The following is a 22,002-nucleotide window of genomic DNA, read 5'->3' on the forward strand; positions in this document are numbered from 1 at the left end:
GCTGCGCCACCAGGGAGGGCCTATAGTTTTTGTTATTAATGACAGCTTTTGATATTTATTTTATATAGTATATGAGCTTGAACTTCATTTTCCTTTCATACATGTATAAAATTGCCCGTCAGTGAATAAACCCTTTTTATTTTCATATACTAAATTTTCTTAGATGCTTGAGTCCATATTTTTGTATATTGCTGTGCTAAGATGGTATTATTTTAAATATTGCTTTAGATCAGGGCAAGTCTTTGAGACAGGAATTTTAAAACATCAAGTAGCCTTATATTCAAACCCCAATTCTGCTACTTGACAACAAACTCTGTTTCAAGTTAATATTTTTGCTCCTCTTTATGTTTCCTTTTCTGGAAAATATTGATAGTAGCATCTATCTACCTTATAGATTGTAATGGTCCTAACATTATACCTGCCACTAAACTGAATACTTGTTACCTCTCGTTGTTTGTGGAGATAGAGCCTTTAAAAATAAAATACTTATCTATGCATACAGAACTGGGGTACAGGCCAGAGGTGGTGGTGAAGGTGGGTGAGAGGATTCACAAGAGGGAAGCAGGGGCGTTCAGGAGAGGTCTGTCATACCTTGTGGGTCAGCTCCTGGCCGGCAATCCAACTTGTGCTGCAGTGGCTGCTGTAGCTTCATAGTGCTGTGCTTTAAACCCGTTGAGCCACCTGGGAGGGCCCTGCTTCTTTTTTTTTGAGTACTTCCATGAACATTCTTCCTCTGCTCTCCTTGGTCTTTCCTTTCCTCCAAAAATGAATGACTAATACAGATGATAGCCTGATGTCCATAGGCCCTCTCTCTTGAGAGACAAGTCTTGTTCAGGCAGGGCCTGTTATTTTTTGTAAAACCTGTTTTCTAATGCTCCCCAAGGATGTGAATTTTCCTTTCTGCTTGTTCTGTGCTAAGTTCACCATGTGCACATCCTATAAGGAAAATTTGCATTTCTTTATTCTGCTTGGATCTGTGGGATCATTTTAGAGCAAATGGGAAGTAAAAAAAAAAAAGGAAAAAACCCTTTGTGTCCAAAGATTCAAACAATTCTTTTCGTTCTAGCTATGAAAAAGTAAATACTGCATTGTTGCTATATGACTCAGAAATATATTTCTCATTGGCTTGGAGCATTCTCCTCTGTTTTATGATTAGTTATCCCCAATTGTCTACAGTTGTTATGCAGGAAAATGCTTTAATTTATTTATTAAAGTAGTCAACTGGAGCACCGAAAGCTAAATTAGAACTGCAGATCAGTTTGTGATAAGGATGGATTTTGAATGTTTTTGCTAATATTTTTAAATCCTGAGATTTTATTTATGTTCACTTACCATACCATATTATCAAGGAACTAGCAATGGTGACATTATGTGATAGAAATATATAATCAAAAACTGTTACTTCAGTGGTCAAGTTTTCTGAGTTTTTTGACAACAAACATTAAATGAGGATACAAGAGAATTATAAGTTTAATCACAAGCTTTTGAACAGAACATAAAGAGCTGTCTTTGGCTCCAGGCTTTTAGAAACCTGGAATAGAAATTAAAAATTACTTTTAGACCAGCACTTTAGTCTCTGCAGTTGTTCACTGAAATCCTACTCTAACAACAGGATATTGGAAATATATTGTGCAGAGATCATTGGATATCAAAAAAGTAGTGACACCCTGCTACCCATCCCTAAAATATTACCTGGGGAGTTGAATTTCTGGTTTGAACTTGGAGGGAAAACCTCCTCCACTTCCATCTACATCCTCCCAAGTTTTATTTGGGTTTGTTATAAGAAATTGGATTTCAGGGCCCTCCCTGTTAGTGCAGGGGGTTAAACGGCAGCACTATGAAGCTATCCAAAGCTGCAGCATGAGTTCTATCCATACCCTGCCAGGGAGGTGACCCACATGTTGCAGTAGACTTCTCCTCTCCTGCTTCCCCAGCAGTGTATTTCAGTTTACTAGTTCTGCTCCCCACTCTGTCTCTGGTGAATTGTCTCATCCCCCCTGCACTTCTGGCCTATACCCTAGTTCTTCCATGCATTCATAATAAATCTTAGAATTAAAAAAAATGGATTTCAAGAGGTTATATAGACCAAAGGAGATACAATCCTGTTCTCTTATTTATATATGTGCCAAGGAGCACAGGACATTTTACAGTGAATAGTGTTTCCTGTCTTACAAAGAGTCAGCTTTGGGAAAACGTTGTTAACCTGCACATTCACTTTTCAAAAGCCTTCTGATTTTGAATAGTTAAAATTATAAAAGTGTTTATAGCTCTCATACCTTTTCCTATTTGCAGATACCCACTTCCGTTTGTAAAGACATCAACTACCATTTTCTTGTATATATATGCTTCTAGGGATTTGATATGTAAGACTTCATATAGTATATACATAAACAGGCTTTTAATATGCTTGTATAAAGAGTGATAAGAGCAGTCTGTCATCACAACCTTGCCAGTTTTTAATTTTTAATCTTGATCTCTCTAAAATTGCCCTTGGTTGCCCTTTGTGGAGATTGTCCCATTTTGTAGTCGGTGATTAGGCCATGTGAGAGAGTAGGGGGAGGTTGTTTTCCTACAACCTAGCCCACACAGTGCTTTTAAATGTCTTTGGTTTTGCTAGTCAGAAGGAAAAATAGTATCTGGTAGTATAAATTTGCATTTTTGCTATTATGCAATGAATTTAAAATATGTTTTTCCAGTTTATCGCTTGACATTGCCATACGTCGACACCTTTACATTCCGTGTATTAATTTAGCAGTTACACTCTCAAATTACCCCCACTGACGGCTAAGTTAGGAACATGTGTTTTGAAAATGCTTTCAGTGGTGGTTTAGTGTTGTGGCAGATTTTCTGTTTGCCAACCATCAAATACTTTCATGAGGAGGAATCTAAGGCCTTAAAGGGCATCACGAGGTTACCCTTAGATCTTGAGCCATTTCGAGGACCTGGGTTTCAAACTGAGAGCTGCGCTGGGGCGAGCGCGGCACTCAGCCCCGCGCCTGCACCTGAGGGCGGGCTCGGCCAGCGCGGGAGGCCTTGGTGCCCCGCGGCCGCGAGGCCCAGATCCCGCCTTCCCACTCGGCCGGCTGCAGCGGCCCCTGGCGGCCGCGGAGAGCGCGGTCGTCTCGGTCAGGTTCGCGGCTGAGCCCTTTTCTTTCCTCCGCAGACGTCCTTCTCTTCGCGTTGAAAGCCGCTTTCTCCTCAAGGGCCGGGGTTTGCGTCTGTCTCTGCCGCTTTGAGCAGTTGGATTGTGCAGGATTCGGGCGCCAGCGCGGCTCTAGCTCTGCGCTGCCCGCCCGCACTTCCCAGAGGTGGGGCTGAGAGGACCGTGACGGCCGGGGTGGTTTCCGCGTCTCTCCCCGGCGGCTCCCTCGCCGCCCCGTTTGGGGCCAATCGCGAAGTTTTGAACTTCCGGGGTTGACTTGTCCCGGTTTGTTGCGGTGGGTGGCCGAGGGGGTGCAGCTGTGCCAGTGTTGGGGCGCGGCCCTTTAAAGTTTTGTTTTTTAAACTTCGGGGGTGTGGTCGCGGCGCCTCCGCTCTCTGCGGCCGGCTGTTCCCTGGCCACTCCGTCTTCCCTTCTGCCCCGCCTTCCAGATGCTTAGGAGTCATGAGCCTGGAGGGCGCCGGCACCCCTCTGGTGGTTGAGGTGATCAAAGGTGAGTGCGGTGTAGGCTTTGCTACTTCTCAGTGCCCCCACCCCCAGCTCCTAGGATTTTGAGGGTACTGGGCGGTGCCCGGCGTGCCCAAGAGGCCCCGAGGTGCTGGTGGAGAGTGTCTTTGAACTTGAGGGCCAGGGCGCGTGCTGTTTTGTGGGCGTTCCCAAGCTTATGGTCTTGCTTTGGGGAGAATCGACCCACCCTGCACTCGGGACCCTCGTGTCCTTACACTCGTGTCTGGGAGTTGAAGTGAATCACCCGAAGGAGCAGAATCCTTCACTGTGCACGGGGATCAAGGGTCATTTGTAGTTGGAAAAGGAGTACGTGCCATCATGTGTTTGAGTGTTATGGTTGCAAGAGATTTTAGTTGTGGAGTTTACAGGGAAATGTTTCCAATAATTGTATGAGTTGAAGACAAAAATGTTTAAATTACCATTTGGGGAAAGGATGCCAGCTGGCATCCTTTTGTCTCTTTCTTTTTATAAGGCTGTCTTGTTTTTGTCACAAGTTGAAAGTAAGTATTCCACTGGTACTACTAGGTATTGCTGAAGACTCTTTCACTGAGGATTTTTTTGGCAACTTCTTCCCAGGGGGCGGGGTGGGTGTGAGGTGGGGGAAGAAGGGTGGAGTCTGAGCATTACAGCCCTCACCATTCTTGCTAAACATCACAGCAGCCTAACTGCATTTGTACAACACAAAGTTCATCTCCCACTCATCATGTAGAAACCTCTCATTGCTTCTGTCTTAACGGTTGCTTAATTGTAAAAAGCGCTATGAAAGTAGTGATTCAAATAAAAAAGTGATGGCTAAGAACATCTGGGTTAGCCTGTATGGTTTTGTTGTTTGTGTTCTGTAGTTTTAAACATTGTTTTGGAAGCAGTTTCAAAAGCATTTTTTCTCCACTTAAGAAAAATACAGCTTTTTAAAGTGACTTTTTAGGATATATCTTGAAAGCATAGCAAAACAGTGATCATTACGTACCTCGATGGCTAGCCACCGAAGGCATGCAGAATTTTGCTAAAATTCGTTAGGCCAGGGGAATTATTTGTGCAATGAGAGGTTTCCAGAGAGAATCCAGCCATACTGATACATGAGGTCACTAACACTGTTGAAACTTATGTTTAAGACAGTTGCTTCCTTAAAAAACTGCTTATTATCGCTCACCAAAATAGTCAGAACATTTTGAAATTTAACATTGACAACCTAACTATCGTGGGAAAAAAGTTTTTTTTACTTCATCTCAAAAGAGTTGCATCATGATATACGAACGTTTTTTTTTTTTAATAACCTGAAGGAAGGAACATTGCCATTTTTCCATTTCAGATCGCCTTTGTTTTGCCATTCTCTACAGCAGACCAAAGAGTTCATCAAATATACATTATTTCAGCATAGATAATGAACTTGAATATGAGAGGTAAGTATTACTTTTTAAAAGATTGTTAGTATCCTTTTTTTTAATTTGAAGACTCTAGAGGTATGTTTATAAATAGGATAGCCTTGAAAAATTAGAAATCTGTAGATTAATAGCCGCAGCATGATTTTTAAGCCTTTGAAAGTAACAGACCCTTAGGGGAAAACAAAGTGAAAAGAACTTTCTCAAATTTAATAATTTACATATGAAATTTACGTGGTTTACAGTATGGGATATAAATTGGCATTCTAAGTAAGTTGTGTTTTTGCCAGTGCAGGGAAACAACAGTCTTTTTTGTTCAGATGGTATTTTATATATTATTTGAGGTTATACTTAGGCATTGTAGCACTTGTCATTTTATTTTTTTTAAGGCATTGCTTACCAGAATATGTCTTTCAGTAGTAAAGCACAATTTCGTGTATTTTTTTCCTTAGTTTAATCTTGTAGAACCTAAAGCTTTTTTTTATTCAGCGCTTTTAGAATATACATATGTTTTGTTTTCCATTTTTAAAGCTTCTACGCAGATTTTGGACCACTCAATTTGGCAATGGTTTACAGATATTGTTGCAAGATAAATAAGAAATTAAAGGTAAAGTCTTTAATTTTTACTTAAGCTTTTGAGAGGGAAAAGTAGGGAAAAAATTCATTTTTAAAAAGGAAATGTTGATTTTCTCTATGCAGTGGTGTTTGTTACTCTGTGGTTTTTTTTTTCCCATAAAGTCATAGTATATATATTTTTGTCCAGACTTTTGATTGGACAATTTAAGTTTGAGTCATTTGCTTCTGGTTTGGATTGGTGATTTTCAAGCATTTGAAAATCCAAAGAGAAAATTGGTTAATAAAGTCAGCCTCCTACTGTCTGACCTAATGGAACTGAAACCTAACAAGAGAAACTTGTCTTGCTTTAGTCATTGTTTTTCCTGCCATCACTTTCACAGGGAGTGCTAGCAAATGAATACAGAAAAATTGGCTCATCTTTTATTCTCTCTATCTTATATCTCCCATGATTATGTAATACTTAAGACTCCACCTTTACCCTTTACACATAAGCAACAGGGAAAGGTAAGGCAAATAGTTTATTTTTAAAGTGAGGTCATTGAGAATTGCAAAAGTGTATTTCTATTAGTTTGAATTTAGATCTCATTCATTTATTTAAAAAACTTGGAATTGCACAATAAGATTCTTACTGTTTACAAAATCTGTTTGCAGTTCCAAATTAGCCTTTCTAAATTTTCAATGAGAGAATACTGAATTTGGGGCAGGAACTTTTTCAAATCTACTTTACTCAGTTGATTATTTAAAGGACTCCTAGCCAGGAAACATTGTTTTCTTTTTATTTAAAATTGTGTTTATAATTGAATAGTACAGGTTTACAGCCTTGCATACACATGCTTTAGGTTTTTCAGATGGGTGACTCCATTAGCAGAATACCAGTGACCCTCCACAATCTACTGGATCCTTCCACTCGTTGCCTCTCCACCTACCCCCACCCAGTCACACTATAAGACTGAAAAACAGGCTCAGTTCTCTAGGCAGACTCCAAGGGTTTGTTTCAGTTTAGTTTTGCTTGTTTCTTTGCTTTGTTCTTTATATTCTACACATTAGTGAAATCATCCAGTGTTTATCTTTTCCTTCTGATTTATTTTGCTTAGCATGATCTGCTCCAGTTTCATCCATGTTGTCACAAATGGCAAGATTTTGTATATTGGTTTGTAGTCTGCACTTATTGTTTCTTACAGTTTTTAGGTAGAGTTTAGAATTTTTCTATGTGTAGTATCATGTCATTTGCAAATATAGTAGTTTTTGTTCTTTCCTTTGGATTCCATTTATTTCTTTTTCTTATCTAACTGTTCTAGCTAGGACTTCCAATACTATATTGAATGATATACCTGATCATACCTGATCTTAGAGGAAAAGCTTTTTAGTTTTTCTCTATTGAATATGGTATTAGCTCTGGGGTTGTCATATGTGGCCTTTGCTGTGTTGAAGTATATTTCTTCTATTCCCATTTAAGTGAGAATTTTCTACTCTAAGTGAATGTTAAATCTTGTCATGCTTTCTCTGCATCTATTGATAGGATCACATGAATTTACCTTTTATTTTATGTGCTCAATTACATTGGTTTTTGGATATGGAATCATCCTTACATCCCCGGAATAAATTCCACTTGGTCATAATATATAATCCTTTGATGTACTTTTGAATTCAGATAAAATTTATTTTCAATTAAAAATTAAGTTGTATAAAGTTTTTATGGGTGAATCAGGCAGATTATTCCCCCCTACCCCAGCATCAAACCTAAAATTCCATCTCTTTAAGTTTTAGAAGCATCTGTCAGATGAGTTCCTACTATGTAAAATGAAAGTAGTATGCCCTTTTGGCTATATGTATTCACTATGGATGTATACACAAATGGAGATATCCTTCTGGACTTTATTCCTTCTTGAATAGTCATCTAAGCATTTATGGTCTTGTAAAGTTCTTCCTTCTCTTTTTCCATTGCCACTATCAGGACTTTTGTTGATTGGGACTAGGAAGCTAAGAATAACTTTCTTTCTCTCCATTTGGCTTTCTTTGTATAATTTTGTAAGAATCTTTTCACTTGTTCTCAGCCACCAGTGGAATTTTATCCTTTGGCTGAACCAAGTATATGTAAGTCCTTTTTGATTATTTTTTTTTTCACACTTACTAGAAGAGTTCACAGTATGTTGTGTCTAGAGCTTTAATTGAGTGTATTGTGCTTGTGCTGTTTGGTGGGTGCTTGGGTTTTCTTTTTGTTTCTTAAAACCAATGTGGATGTCTTATTCCGCGTAAACAACTAAAGGAAAATACGTACACACTCATCACTGACTCCTAGAAGCCGAGGATTGTGTACTTCCTGAACTGCCTGTGTCCTGTTCCTTGCCCTTACCTAACTTCATTTACACTCAGTTAGTGAAGTACAGGTGAGGAAATGTTAGTCATTTTTTAATTTGCTTTTAAGTTTAATATCCTTTTTAACTTTTTATTGATAGGTATTGTAACTTTGGAAATACGTGCATATCTGAGTATACAGCTCAGTGAATTTTCACAAGTGGTATATACATAATAATCAGTTATCTGATCAATCAGATCAAGAATAGAACTTGAGCAGCAACCTGGGGCCCTACTGAAGTTTTCTGTTATCTCTCTCTACCACTCTCATCCTGCCCCATCTTTAACTTAAAATGAAAGGGTCTATAAAAATAAGCTAAATAAGTTGTTCTGTTAGAAACTTAAAGGTTTGGGGACTAGATTTTTTTTTTTAAGTAGCTGAAGGGAAGACAAGCCTTCTTTCACTATCTTTTCCAGATTCTTCTGTACTTAGAGTAGTCATTTGTCTTCCCCTCTTCCTCAATTGCACATTCATTCTAGTCCAAAAATACATGTTTTATGGGAAGGAAGATTCATGTTTTGGGAATCAAATTTAATATTTTTAAAGGTCTTCTTAATATAATGTTTATTAAGCTAATATAATGCTTATTAATTGTGAGATTTGGAATTTTTTCTTTACAAAATAAAGTTTGAGAAAACATGAAATTGAGATGAGAGACTAAAAGCTGGTTTGTCTTTATGCAGACCGTTACAATGATAAGGAAGAAAATAATTCATTTTACTGGCTCTGATCAGAGGAAACAAGCAAATGCTGCTTTCCTTGTGGGATGTTATATGGTAAGTAATTAATTTGTTAATGTTTTAGTGAGTACGTGTATAACAGTAGTACTTTAAATTTGTGATTGGAATTTTGAAAGTTTTTCTAAGGTAGTATCTTCAGTTTTCTCCAGGAAGACCGTTTTGCTTTTCCGAATTGACCAATGGGGAAAACACTATATATGTAGGGGTGAGGAGTATATGAGAAATCTTTGTGCCTTCTTACTTTACTTTTTTTTAAGATTTATTTTTTATTTATTTATGCACACAAGAACTGGGGTGTACAGGCCAGAGTTGTGGGAGGGGTGTGTGTGAGAGGATCCACTAGAACCAGAGTGGGAGCAGAACAGGCAGATCTGCTGAGATCCTCTGCAGAGGGGAGCAGCAGGTTAGACAGGAGCAGTCTGCTGTGCTATGTGGGTTGCTCCCTGGCTGGGGATGGAACTTATGCCACATTGGCTGGCAATAGCTTGATAGTGCTAGGAATTTAACCGCTGCACCACCAGGGAGGCCCCTTTCATTAACATTGCTGGGTCTAAACTGTTATGAAAAAAAAAAAAAAAAAAAAAAAGATGAACTCCAATGAAGATCTTTGTATTGTAGTGTCACTTAATGGTAGAAGTAATGAATGCCGCAGACTATTTTTAACTCACTTTTGCCGCAGACTATTTTTAACTCACTTTTGATCTGCTTAGTAAAGTTGTATTTTTAAGGAAAATATCAAAATGTATCAAAAGAGGTAAGAGTGTTTTACCATTTGAATGTAGGCAGATTTTTCCTAGCAAAGGTATTACTCTAAAATCATTTTTTATTCCTATCCAAATATCTAAGAGGAAGATGTTGCATGTCTATTTGGTCTATTTGTATCATTAGAAATATGCCTTGGGGCCCTTCCTGGTGGCGCAGCGGGTTAAAGCACAGCACTGAGAATCTAAAGCCACTTCTGCTTGAGTTGATTCCCGCATGTCCCGGAGGTGACCACAGGTGTGGCAGATCTCTGCTGCTGACCCACCCACTGCTCCCCTCAGCAGTGTACTTCATCGATCTGCCTGTTCTGTTCCCCACTCTGTCTCTGGTGAAGCCTCTCACCGCCCCTGAGCCTCTGGCCTGTACCCCAGTTCTGTATGCACAAATAAATAAATCTTAAAAAAAAAAAAAAAAGAAATATGCTTTGGAATAGCCAGAATTTAAATGAGTATGGAAAATCATTATTTCTACTATCATGGGAGCCTTTTTTTTTTTTTTCTAAAGAGTTACATTTTAGCTATCACCTAGTTCATTAAGTTGCAGGAGTACTTAAGCATCCATCATTTCTTTTATTTTTTCAAAGATTTATTTATTTATGCATATAAGAACTGGGATACAAACCAGAGTTATGAGGAGTGTGAGAGAATTCACCATAGACAAAGTAGGGAGCAGACTGACTGAAATACACTGCTGATAGGAGCAGTGGGCCAGGCAAAAGTCTGCTGTGCCATGTGGGTCAGCTCCCAGGCCTTGGACTGAACTTGTGCTGCAGTGGCTGTAGAGAGCTTCTTAGTGCTACACTGTAACCTACTGCACTACCAGGGAGCGCCAGCATCTATTATTTCTGAGTATGCTACGAGCTCATACAGAGTAAGTCTCCCGCTTTCTGGTGTTGTGGAAGCTAGTTCACTAATTCAGTGAAGAACAGTAAGTGGCTGTTTCTACCAATTCCACCAGTTATTGATGTGTTATTTTTCTAAATGGAAAAAAAGGAGTTGATTTTTGGATTTGTTAGATAAGTTTGTTTTCCCTATTTTTTTTGTTTAAAGATTAGTTTATTTAGTATACAGAACTGGGGTTCAGGCCAGAGGTGCAGGGGTGGTGAGCAGATTCACCAGAGACAGAGTGGGGAGCAGAATAGGCCTACTGAAGAAGTACACTGCTGAGGGGAGCAGCGGGCGGGTCAGGAGAGGTCTGCTGCACCATGTGGGTCACCTCCAGGGCGGGGATCAAACTCAGCTTCTCAGTGCTGTGCTTTAACCCACTGCACCACTGGGCCCAGTGTTTCCCCCACCTTGCTCTTTGCTTCTGTTATGTTCTTCTCCCTTTTAAAAATAGTTTTTGTTTATTGTTTGATTACACAAAGTTTTAGTAGTTAAAATTATACCTCAAAATTTAATGAAATTTCCTTTTATGTCTAAAGTACATCATTAGCAATAATGATTAAGACCTTTCCTGATTTTATTTTCTAAGTTGTTCTCACAAAACTGCTTGAGAGAGGTGTTTATGAGATAACTAAGTTTCATAATCTGAACATATGAAATGCAGGTTGTAATTATGCTTATTAAAATTTGCCTTCTGAAGCTTACCCAGATATGGCATTTCTGTGTGTTCTCCCCCCCCACCCCCCCCCTAGTGTTCATTGTGCCTTGCAGCAAAAATCCTTGGCGGGGGCGTTTGTTGGGGGAAGAGGCTGTGCATGGTTCCGAGAGTTTGGAGAGGCTGCTGTTGTAACTGGGTCATTTGTTAGTTCCCTGGTTGGACCACTGGGGAGGAAAATGCTACAGATTATAGTAAATCCTGACAGCTTGCAGAAAAAGGGGTATAGCTAGAATTCCTTGGGTTAATTAAGTAAAACCAGAATAACTATGGACCCTGAAAAAATGGCTCTTGGTCTGATATTAAAGTCCCTGCACTGCCCAGGAGAAAGCTTTTCTCTAGTTGATCCATCTAAGACAGAGTGATCATGAGTAGAACATAAAGCTGATTAGTTTTCACCTCGTCTACTTTTGGTTAATTCAGTTGTCTCTGGTCAGATGGTGTGTCCCAAGATGGTGACTAAGGCATGGTGGGAACTTGAAGTTTGTTTTAAATTGCAGAGTGATAATTTACGAATAAGAGATCTCTTTTTTATATCTTTATATTTCTTTTAAAAATACCATTGCTGCTGGTTTGCTTTTGTTTTTGTTTCACAGTTTGTGAAAAAGCAATATTCCTTCAACAGATTTGTTGAAAATTTGTTGGTATATTCCGAGTTTGGTGTTCGCTTTTTGACTTTGTTTATGATTGTATTTTGGCATATAGATGTTTATCTTTCTATAGCTAATATATTTTTAGGTTTGGAAATCCTGCAAGGATTTTGTGCTCTTAGATTAGCACTGTCTTGATTGGTTAGGAAAGTGCCAAGTAAGCAAGTTGGACATTAACTTGAGTTCATCTTCTACTCAATTAAATGCCAACTTGGCAGGAGAATGACAGCTCTTGGCTGTAGCAATAGTCTTTGCACTGATTAAATTCAGAGCTTAGAGATGCAATGGTGTGAGATGGGGAAAGGAGAGAAACTTCTAAGAAAAGGAAATTTATTAGTGCCGGGAAAGTATTACATATAACACTTATATAAGGTAGAAGATATAGATATCTCAAAAGATTGTAAATCAAGTAAGTTCTATTCATTCTTAATATACAAAAAGAGAAGGTGTGAAAATGAAGTGTTGGTACTGCTGTTTATTTTTTGTCTAAGACAGTTTACACTTTTCAAATACTTAAAATACTCAAATATTTAAAATAGGATTTATATCCTGTGTTCATTTACCTTGTTAATATTTCAAAAAATGTTATTTACTTATTTATACATAGAAGAACTGGGTGGGCAGGGTGAGAGGGTTCACCAGAGACAAGAAGATGTATTGAAATAACACCGCTGAGGGGAATAGCAGGCAAGACAGGAGAGTTCTGATGCCCCTTGTGGGTCAGCTCCCTGACTAGGGATCAAACTCAGGATGCAGTCACAATAGTGTGACAGTGCTGGGAGTTAACCCCTGCACCACCAGGGAGGTGCCCCCCCCCATGTTCATTTAAACCTTTTATCAGATGGTCTTTTGCCATGTGTGATTTTGAAAAGGGAGACAGATGGCTTTGCTATTCATTTGTCTTTGATTGTATTTCTCAGTATTGTATTTTATGTGCCCTGGTAAATAGATTTGCCAACAATTTGAAATGGAATAGTCTTTAGTAACAAATTGGGATGAACTAAACATCTTTTACATTACTTATTGTAAAAGAATTGAGGAGTATAACAGATCACTGAGCTTTTCTTTTACAAATAGATAAGTGAACCATTATGATTTTACCAAATGATAAATTTGCTGCCCTTATTCTGTGATAAGTCAGTGGCTGTTAACTAGCCATATCATACTTATCCTGTCATTTCGTAATTTAAGTAGAAAGTAAGAAAAAGTAAGTTTTCAAAACAAATTCATGATTTAGTATTTTGAAACTGAATTTGAATCTTTATTTTGTTGTAAAAATATGTCACGTGCAAAACCTGGATTTGAATGAGGAACCTGGAAACTATCCTTCCTCTCTTTTCCTTTCTTTTTAAAAAACCTTTTACATTTATAGAAGGTTAAGTATATATGTGTGTATGTATGCACACATGTACACAAGTACAGTTTTGTGTTTACTGATGGTTTTATCACCTGCTTTTTTTCAGTGATCTGTTCTTCCATTCTAGTACATATATTACCATCTTTATTCCCATATTTCTCCAAGTGATCCAAAATGTGCAAAGTAATATCTAACCCAATATCATATACTACATATACTTACCGTATCCTTAATCTCTCACACACTGGCCCTTTATGATTCATTGAAGAGACCAATCATAATGTTCAGCCTTTTGAATTTCTGTTTTCTTGAGGTATCTTCTTAGTTTCTTTTTCATTCTCTGTATTTCTTGTGAATTGGAAGTTTTAACTAAAGACTAGTTCACTATGTTACATCATATATAATACTTAAATTACTATTAATGATACTAAAAATAACCTTTAGATTCAGTGCTATCATCAAATTCCTTCAATGTATGGTTTTCTTAATAAGATTTTCCTTACAGAGTTATTTTGGAACTGTTTGTGTATCAGTTCCCTACCAACCATTCCTCTGGTGTTTTAAACAGCTACGATAATACTTGGCTCACTGAATAATTTTATTAGGATTTTGGTATGATGCTTTTTAAATTATTTTATTCATCAGTTATGAACTGATTTTCTTATTTCCTGCAGAAAAGACAGCATGGAAAGTGGTTTTTCTTTAATTGCTAGTTTTCAAAATAAAATGTTATATTAAATACCACAAGATAAAGTTTTATAATTTGATATCCAAACAATTTCAGTAGCTTGAACTTAATTGTTAAACACTTTTAAAATGTGCAGAACTTCCCCATTTATTATTTTTAAAATTTATTTTATTTTTAAGATTTATTTATTTATGCATACAGAACTGGGGTATAGGCCAGAGGTGCAGGGACAGTGAGAGGATTCACCAGAGACAGAGTGGGGAGCAGAATAGGCCAACTGAAGAAGTACACTGCTGAGGGGAGCAGTGGGCGAGTCAGGAGAGGTCTGCTGCGCCATGTGGGTCACCTCTGGGGCAGGCGGGGATCAAACTTATGCTGAAGTAGCGTTAGCCTCTTAGTGCTGTGCTTTAACCCGCTGTGCCACCAGGGAAGGCCCTTTTTTAATTTTTATTTAAAATATCTGTATTAAGGAAACATTGGGTTATAGTATCATATGACTTAGAGGTTACCACACCACAGCAAGGACCAAGGCACCACAGTCCACTGTATGATCCATTGTGCCCCCTCCCCATTTTTCTCTCCTCTTCCTCCTGCTCTCCCTTCAGTAGCCTTAATTCCATAGTCTGATTTCTAGGGTGTACTCTTGTTTTAGTTTTATCTGACCCTTTGTTTTTTTGTGTGTCTGTTTCACATTTAAATGAAACCATTCAGTATTAGTCTTTCTCCTTGTGACTTATTTAACTTAGCATTAGCCACTTAGTTCCATCCATGTTGTCACAGATGGCAAAAGTTCATCTTTTTTTTTTTTTTAAATTACTGAACAGCCTTCCATTTTGTATATTATAACATACCTTCCTCATCTACTTAGGTTATTTCCATAATCTGGGTTGTTGTAAAAAGGATCTCAGTGAACATAGGAATGTAGATAGCCTTTCACATTAGTAGTTATCTGTTCTTTCGGTAGCTATATAGGATTGGAATTGCTGGGTAATGTGATAGGTAGGTTTTTAATATTTTGAGAAAGCATGATAGGTGTTTTTCAGATTTTATTTTATTATATCTTTGTTAATGTTTGGATAGTATTTGATATTTCTCCTTTGGTCTAGTTTCTGTGGCTCTCCTTTCCTGCCACTGTGGGCGCCCCACCACCCTCCGTGATCTATTACCTCAGTCCTTTGTGTTCTTCCCTCCCCTGTTTTGACTTTCCCCACCCTCCCCTGCTGTTTGCCTCAGCTTACAGGTGGTTTTTTGTTTGTTTGTTTGTTTTTTTAAGATTTTATTTATTTATGCATTCAAGAACTGGGGTTTAGGCCAGAGGTGCAGGGACTGAGGATTCACCAGAGAAATAGGCAGATCTACTGAGATAACAATGCTGAGCAGATCAGAGAGATCTGCTGTGCCATGTTAGTTAACTACCTGGCCAGAGATCTAACTCATGCCGCAGTGGCTGGCAATAGATTGATAACACTGAGACTCTAATCCCTGTGCCACCAGGGAGGCCTCAGCTTGCAAGTTTTATTATTTTTTCCTTTCCATTTGTTTGGTTTCTCTAGATCTACAGATAACTGAAACCATCGTTATTTCTCTTTCTCCTTTTTTGGCTCACTTAGTTTAGAATCATCCAGCTCCATCCATGTTGCCCCCCAAAAGAGTTTTATCTTTTTTGATTACTGAGTAGTATTCCATCGTGTGCATGTCATATCTTATTGATCCAATCATCTGTTTCGGGGCATTTAGGTTGTTTCCATATCTTGGCCATTATAGGTAGTGGTGCAGGAAAACATAGGAGTGTAGGGGTTTTGTTTATTTTTTTCCAAATTAGTGGTTTTGTGTCCTTTGGGTAGATTCCTAGGAGTGGAAATGCTGGGTAACATGGTCGATTTGTTTCTAGTGTTTTTACAGTGCTTACCACAGTGGTTGGACCAGTTTGCATTCCCACCAGCAGCATAAGAGGGTTCCTTCACCATATCCTGACCATATTTCTTACTTTGTGTGTGTGTGTTTTTTTTTAATTATATATGGGTCATCTCACAAGCATGAGGTTGTATCTCATTGTGGTTTTAAATTTGTATTTCATTGATACGTCGTGTTGAACATTTTTTAATATATCTGTTGGCTGTTTGCACTTCTTTGGAGAAGTACTTTCTGCCTATTTTTTGATTAGGTTGTTGGCTTTGTTTTTGTTGTGGTATACAAATATATTTTTTCCTATTTAGTAGTAGGGCCTTTTCTCTTTTTTTGGTTTCAGTCTCTTGCTGTACAGAAACTTTTTAGTTTGATGTAGTCCCAGCTGTTTATATTCTCCTTTGTTTTCCTTGTTTCTGGACACATTACTCAAAAAATGTTTCAGATATTTATGTGATGAAGTGTTTTGCCTATTTTTTCTCCTATATATTTTATCCCATTAGTTTTTAATAGCATTTGGGAAGTTTGAAATTTACTAACTCAATGTAAATCATTGTTTGATGGGATTAAAAATGATTGAAATCATCACTGCATTCACATTTATATGTTGTGGTAAATAAAGGATCTTTTAGATATAGCATATATTAAAATCAAGAATTGAAATAGGTGAACTTAAGCCTGAATTTTAAATCAAGATTTCCAAAAATAAAGCTTATCAGTCACATTAACTGTTAGTTCTTTTAAATTTTCTAGTGAGTATAGTTTAAGTATTGTTACTATAGAAAAATTAATCTTAGACATAATTCACTATCCTTTAAAAAATTTGTATGTGTATACTTTATAATGAAGGTTAATACACCAATAGGTAGAAATAGTTGCTTTGCAACTATATATTGAAAGAGGTCAGTGTAGTAGTGGGTAGAGTTTAGGGGGTTAGATTCAGACTGAGCTAGTTTTTAATTTCTATTTTGGGAAAATATCTGGAACAAATTAAGTATTCATTAAATGTCATTTGCTTTTCCCTGGTTCTGTGTGTTATTGTTACACTTTAAAGTCTGGTTTTTATATTAAAAAATAAGAAAAATTTACCATTCTGTCTTAGCGATATTCAACTATGTTTACATTTTACTGCCTCAGCATTTATTATATTTTCCCACATTAGCTCTTTTGTAGGTTAAATGTACTTTTGAGGGCTAAAGATAGGAAATTCACCATTGCTTTAAACTTTTTTCTTTGTTTAAAACATTCTGTATGCACAATAAATGGTACACTCATTAAGTGTGTTACAACATTGAAAAGCTGTTAACCTGTATCCCCAAGTTATATACAACACTGAAAACTATTGTTACTTGAAGAATAATATAGTAATTTTTAAAAGTTAAACTATATGAATTTATTTAATAGCCAGAATAACTTACAACATTTAGTGGAGATTGATAGAAATTGTTTTTAAAGATTTATCTTTATTTAGTTACGCATACAGGAACTGGGATTTAGGCCAGAGGTGAAGGGGGTGAGAAGATTCATCAGAGACAAAGTGGGGAGCAGAACAGGAAGATATACTGAGATATACTGCTGAGGGGAGCAGCAGGTGAGGTCTGCTGTGCCATGTGGGTCTGCTCCCTGGCCTAGCATTGAACTCATGTCTCACTGGCTAGTAATAGCTTGATAGTGCTGAGACTTTAACCCCTCAGACACCAAGGATACCTCTTGATAGAAATATTTTTAAAATACGAGTATACCGGTTTTCATAGAGTTTAAAATCTAATAGTAATAAAACATCAGAAATATGGAAAATCATCTGTGATGTTTTGATGTAAGCTCTGAAAACAGAACAATTCTGTCCTTCATTTAAAGAGTGAAATAAAGGAACATTAGAAAGTTATAAAAACTATCACTAATTGTTTTTAAAGCTTTAACCATAGCTTCCCATATAAACATTTAAAATTATGACACTAATTAAATTTTAGGTATGTATTAATCTAGTACTCTGTAAGTGGAATCCTAAATGGGATTGAATCTGACATTGTTTTGGTAGCTATGATAATAGTTCAGGACTTAATTTGCTAGTTAATGATATTTTGAACATATGGTTCACTTTTCAACTGATTCAGTTATAGTCAATGCTGTATTAAGGTGTGAAGGGATCAGATGGGAAGGTCAGATGAGAGAAGCCAAAGGGTAGTGGGTCTGGAAGTAGTGGGTAGGAATCCTGTTCAGCAAGTTGCAGTCTAGGTGGGGCAACTGATAGTCCAGATCAAAGTCTTTGTAAACACCCATTCCTGGGAAAAGGGCGTCTGTGAAAGGCCGATCACACAGCAACGAGGCCGCGGTAGGTCGCAGCCAAGCCCAGCTATGGTGATGTGTGCTGGAGCTGGAAAGGGGAGAGAGCAGAGGACCACAGTCAGAGGTGGGCCCTGACGTGGTGACAGGCCCTGTGGGGGACGTGGCTGGCTACAGTCATGACAGCTCGTCACAGCTTTACTGCCCCTTTTACTCTGGCAAACCTGACAGAGACTCCATTTTCTGTAGTATTAGCTGGTGTTAACTTTGGAAAGGAATAAAGAAAAACGGGCCTCTGACCATTGTATATTCTTTCATTGCAGATCTGCTAAGCTTTCTGGAATTTTGGATCCCATCCTTGTTACAGTACTTATTTTGGGTAGAATGTCTTGTCTATAAATAAGGCCTGAGCAGTAAGCCCTCTGCCATCAGTAATGAGCAATGTGATAATGGATGAACATTTAAAGCCACAGGTCAGGAAGTTGTAGCCTACCAAGTTTTTGTAGCCCACAGAGTAATTTTACAAAAAGTAGTTTGTTCTTGCCACTGTTTAACAATTAGGAGGTTTCATTTTAAATAATCAAGATTTTTGCTTTGTCCTTAAGTACTCACACAGTCTATCCACGTGCTGTTGTAGGTCACGCAGACTTAACTCGCTATCTGGTAAATGAGCTAGGCATTTACTGCTCCAGACTTCTCCCTTTACCTAAAGAGACGCTCATTTGTACCTCAGTTATCATAAATTGATCTATAAGTATATATTGTTTATAGATGTATATATTATAGAAGTGCACAGACTTATACATAAGTGAGTACTACATTTATATCTAGATGTATATAACTGATTGAGGATTTAGAGCAATTGAAATATAAGACCATTTGGGTTTTTTCTTTTGTTTATTATAATAAAATATCCATAAAGCAGAAATTACTATTTTAAAGTATACAGTTCAGTGGCACTAAATACATACATAATAAAATGCAATCACTGCCACTATCTACTTCCAGAACTTTTTTGTCATTGTCAGTGGAAAACTAGTCCCTAGTAGAGTCTCCATTTCAGGCACCCTACCAGCTCTTGACAACCACAAATCTGCTTTCTGTCGCATGGATGGCTGTTCCATATAAATGGAAACATAGCATGTGCTCTTTTGCATCTGGCTTCTCTCACTCAGCACATTGTTTTCAAGGTTCATCCTTGTTGGAGCCTGCCTTAGCACTTCCTTTTCTGACTGTCTGATACGTCACTGTATGACAGATTACTTTGTGCTAACCCGTGCTTCCATGGATGTACATTTGGGTTTATAAGGTTTTGTTTTGTTTTTTAAGGTGTTTTAGGCTTTTTATTAACTAACATTTATGCAGAGCTGTGAAGGTGGGTGGCTTTTTTCTCAATTTGTCATAGAAAATAGAAAATTATTGTGTAGTTTTTTCCGTTTGTCTTTTTTTATTCAGCAGTTGGATTATTAAATGTATTTCCAGTTGAGTCATTGATTCATACACATTTCATGTTAGTCTGGAAAGAGTGAATTTTTTTTTTAAAGAAAGATCCATTAAGGGCCCTCTCTGGTGGCACAAGGGGTTAAAGCACAGCACCATGAAGCTGTCACAGCCACTGCAGCACTACTTTGATCCCCTGCCAGGGAGGTGACTCACTTGATGTAGCAGACCTCTCCTGACCTGCCCACTGCTCCCTTCAGCAGTATATTTCAGCCAATCTGTCTGTTCTGTTCCCTACTCTGTCTCTGGTGAATCCTCTCTTCTCCCCCACTCTGGCCTATCATACCCCATTTCTTGTGTGCCTATATAAATAAATCTTAAAAAGAAAGATCATTTATGTTGTTGACATAAGAAAGACTGTAATATAAGGTGAAAATAAATACTGCAAGCATAGTGACATTTGTTAATGAAGAGCTTTGAAAATAGTTTACTGGTTTTATCAGGCTGCCACATTTGTTGGGATTTAAATACCTTTTGTTATTCATAAGTCAGTCACGATGACTTATATAATGTTTTGTTTTCTTAAACTATACCAAAGACTCAGTATACAGTTTCAGCTTCCAGATAGTCTATATAAGTAGAAATAAACTTAGATCTAATTGGGTTTTATTATTTGAAAGGTGAATTGTCAGGATTGAAAGTGTAAATAATTAAGTTGTGATCTTGTTTCCACTGATTCATTCATTACTAATACAGCCCTTCCCAGTTTTTGAAACTTAAATCAGCGACTCAAGATCAACTGTTCTCACAGGGCCTGGGCAGGCAGATGATGATTAAAAAAATGGGGGTGGTGGCTCTTAGCATTGGATCAGCTGTTACTCAGTTCCCCCCCCCCCCAAAAAAAAAGAACCTTGTGTTAGGACTTTGAAAAGCACTGCAAACTTCAAGTGTTTTCTATCCCAGTGTTTTCTACTTCCTCTGAGATTGCTATTGGCTCCTTCAGACACAATGCTGCTTCACCTTGGAGAGTGACAAGGTGTTTCCTAAACCATTGGGCTTTTTACCTTTGCAGTTGTCATATGTTTTATACTTACCTCCGTTAACAAAATGAAATGATCGTTTCCTTTCTCGTGTGCATTGTGCTACTATATTATCTTGTAGCCTCACAAATTTCCTCACTACTTACTAACTTAAGCCAGTTAACTTTCACTCTGTCTGTGGGGAAGATGTCCTGAGTAGCTGACTTTGGTGAGTTAGCTTTTGCATCTCCTTAATGAGGTCATCTTAGGACTTCACTGGGGCTGGTGGGTCTGCTGCTGAGATGACTCAGGGGCATGCCTGGCAAGGAGTGCTGGTAGTGGCAGAAGACTGCTGCAGTGCTGTCTGAAAAGGACAGCCTGCTTTATCTGGAGCACAGCACAGAGGTGGATATAGCAGAACATGAGAATCATTGGGGCTGCTCTGGAAGCTGGCTGCAGCTATTTAATATCTCTTTTGTTTATCATTTGTTTTCTGGGTTTGGAGGCTGCATGAAATTAGAGTGAGTGCATATTTATGCGTGTGCATGTGTGTGTGTCTATTCAGGAAATATACCAAAACAATTTGAGAAACTCTTTAGGCCTCAAATTTCCAAGAATATAGTAATGGGTCATAATTTGGAAGCTATTACTGGATTCTTAAGTTATATTTTTGGAATAATTTCATTTGAGAAGGCCCGTTGATGAGGGAAGATGAGTAAATATGAAAATGAAAATTATGGATTGCTAGCAAATACATATTTGGGCTGGCTTCAGTAAAATACCAGAGACTGGATAACTTACAAACAACCCAGAAGTTTATTCATCACAGTTCTAGAGGTTGGGAATGAGATTAGATGCCAGCTTGATCAGATGAGGACTTTGTCTAGGGTGTGGACGCTCATATCCTTACTTGGAAGATGCTTACAAGGAAATCTCTCTAGATCCTCTTTTACAAGACGCTAATCACATACCTGTGGGATCCACCCTTAGTGTAACTAAGAGCCTCCCAGACACCTCACCTACTATTACCATTGCTTTAGGGGTTACCCACCCACCTTAAGAATTTGGGAAGGAATAAAACATTGAAGCCCAGCATTATCTATAAATAGACTTATTCTTAATCTCTAAATTTCCTTCAATTTTTTCACATCACACTTAATATTTGTTTAGAGGCATTCTGTTTGGATTTAAAAATTACATTTTTTTAAAAGTTCATCTTGGCCCTCCCTGGTGGTGCAGCGGGTTAAAGCACTGCACTGAGAAACTAAAGCCACTTCCGCATGAGTTCGATCCCCGCCTGCCCCGGAGGCGACCACATGGCGTGGCAGACCTCTCCTGACCCGCCCGCTGCTCCCCTCAGCAGTGTACTTCATCGATCTGCCTGTTCTGCTCCCCGCTCTGTCTCTGGTGAATCCTCTCACCCTCCGCATCTCTGGCCTGTACCCCAGTTCTGTACGAATAAATGGATAAAATCTTTGAAAAAAAAAAAAAAAGTTCATCTTTAAGCATTACAGTACTGTTTCCCCATAGGAAAAAAATTGTTACATTCTTCTATTTCAGTTGAACTTGTGTTCTGAGGAT

At 38.0% G+C, this 22,002-nt stretch overlaps 1 protein-coding gene across 4 annotated transcripts in view; it reads left to right on the forward strand.

The window, feature by feature from the left end:
- The window catches only part of CDC14B (cell division cycle 14B), a 98,340-nt gene that overhangs the window by 41,859 nt on the left and 34,479 nt on the right, over positions 1–22,002 (forward strand). For 3 of the 4 annotated variants that reach the window (XM_012726673.1, XM_012726672.1, XM_004684909.2), the window contains exons 2-4: positions 4,977–5,067; positions 5,578–5,653; positions 8,662–8,754. In XM_012726673.1, coding sequence (XP_012582127.1) covers positions 4,977–5,067; positions 5,578–5,653; positions 8,662–8,754 — 260 coding nt within the window. Of the gene's footprint in view, positions 1–3,498; positions 3,654–4,976; positions 5,068–5,577; positions 5,654–8,661; positions 8,755–22,002 lie in introns of those variants that run through there. The other variant, XM_004684912.2, reaches the window with a different exon arrangement.

Source organism: Condylura cristata, unplaced genomic scaffold (genome assembly GCF_000260355.1).
Source record: "Condylura cristata isolate star-nosed mole 26May11 unplaced genomic scaffold, ConCri1.0 scaffold00017, whole genome shotgun sequence".
Taxonomy (NCBI): Eukaryota; Metazoa; Chordata; class Mammalia; order Eulipotyphla; family Talpidae; genus Condylura; species Condylura cristata.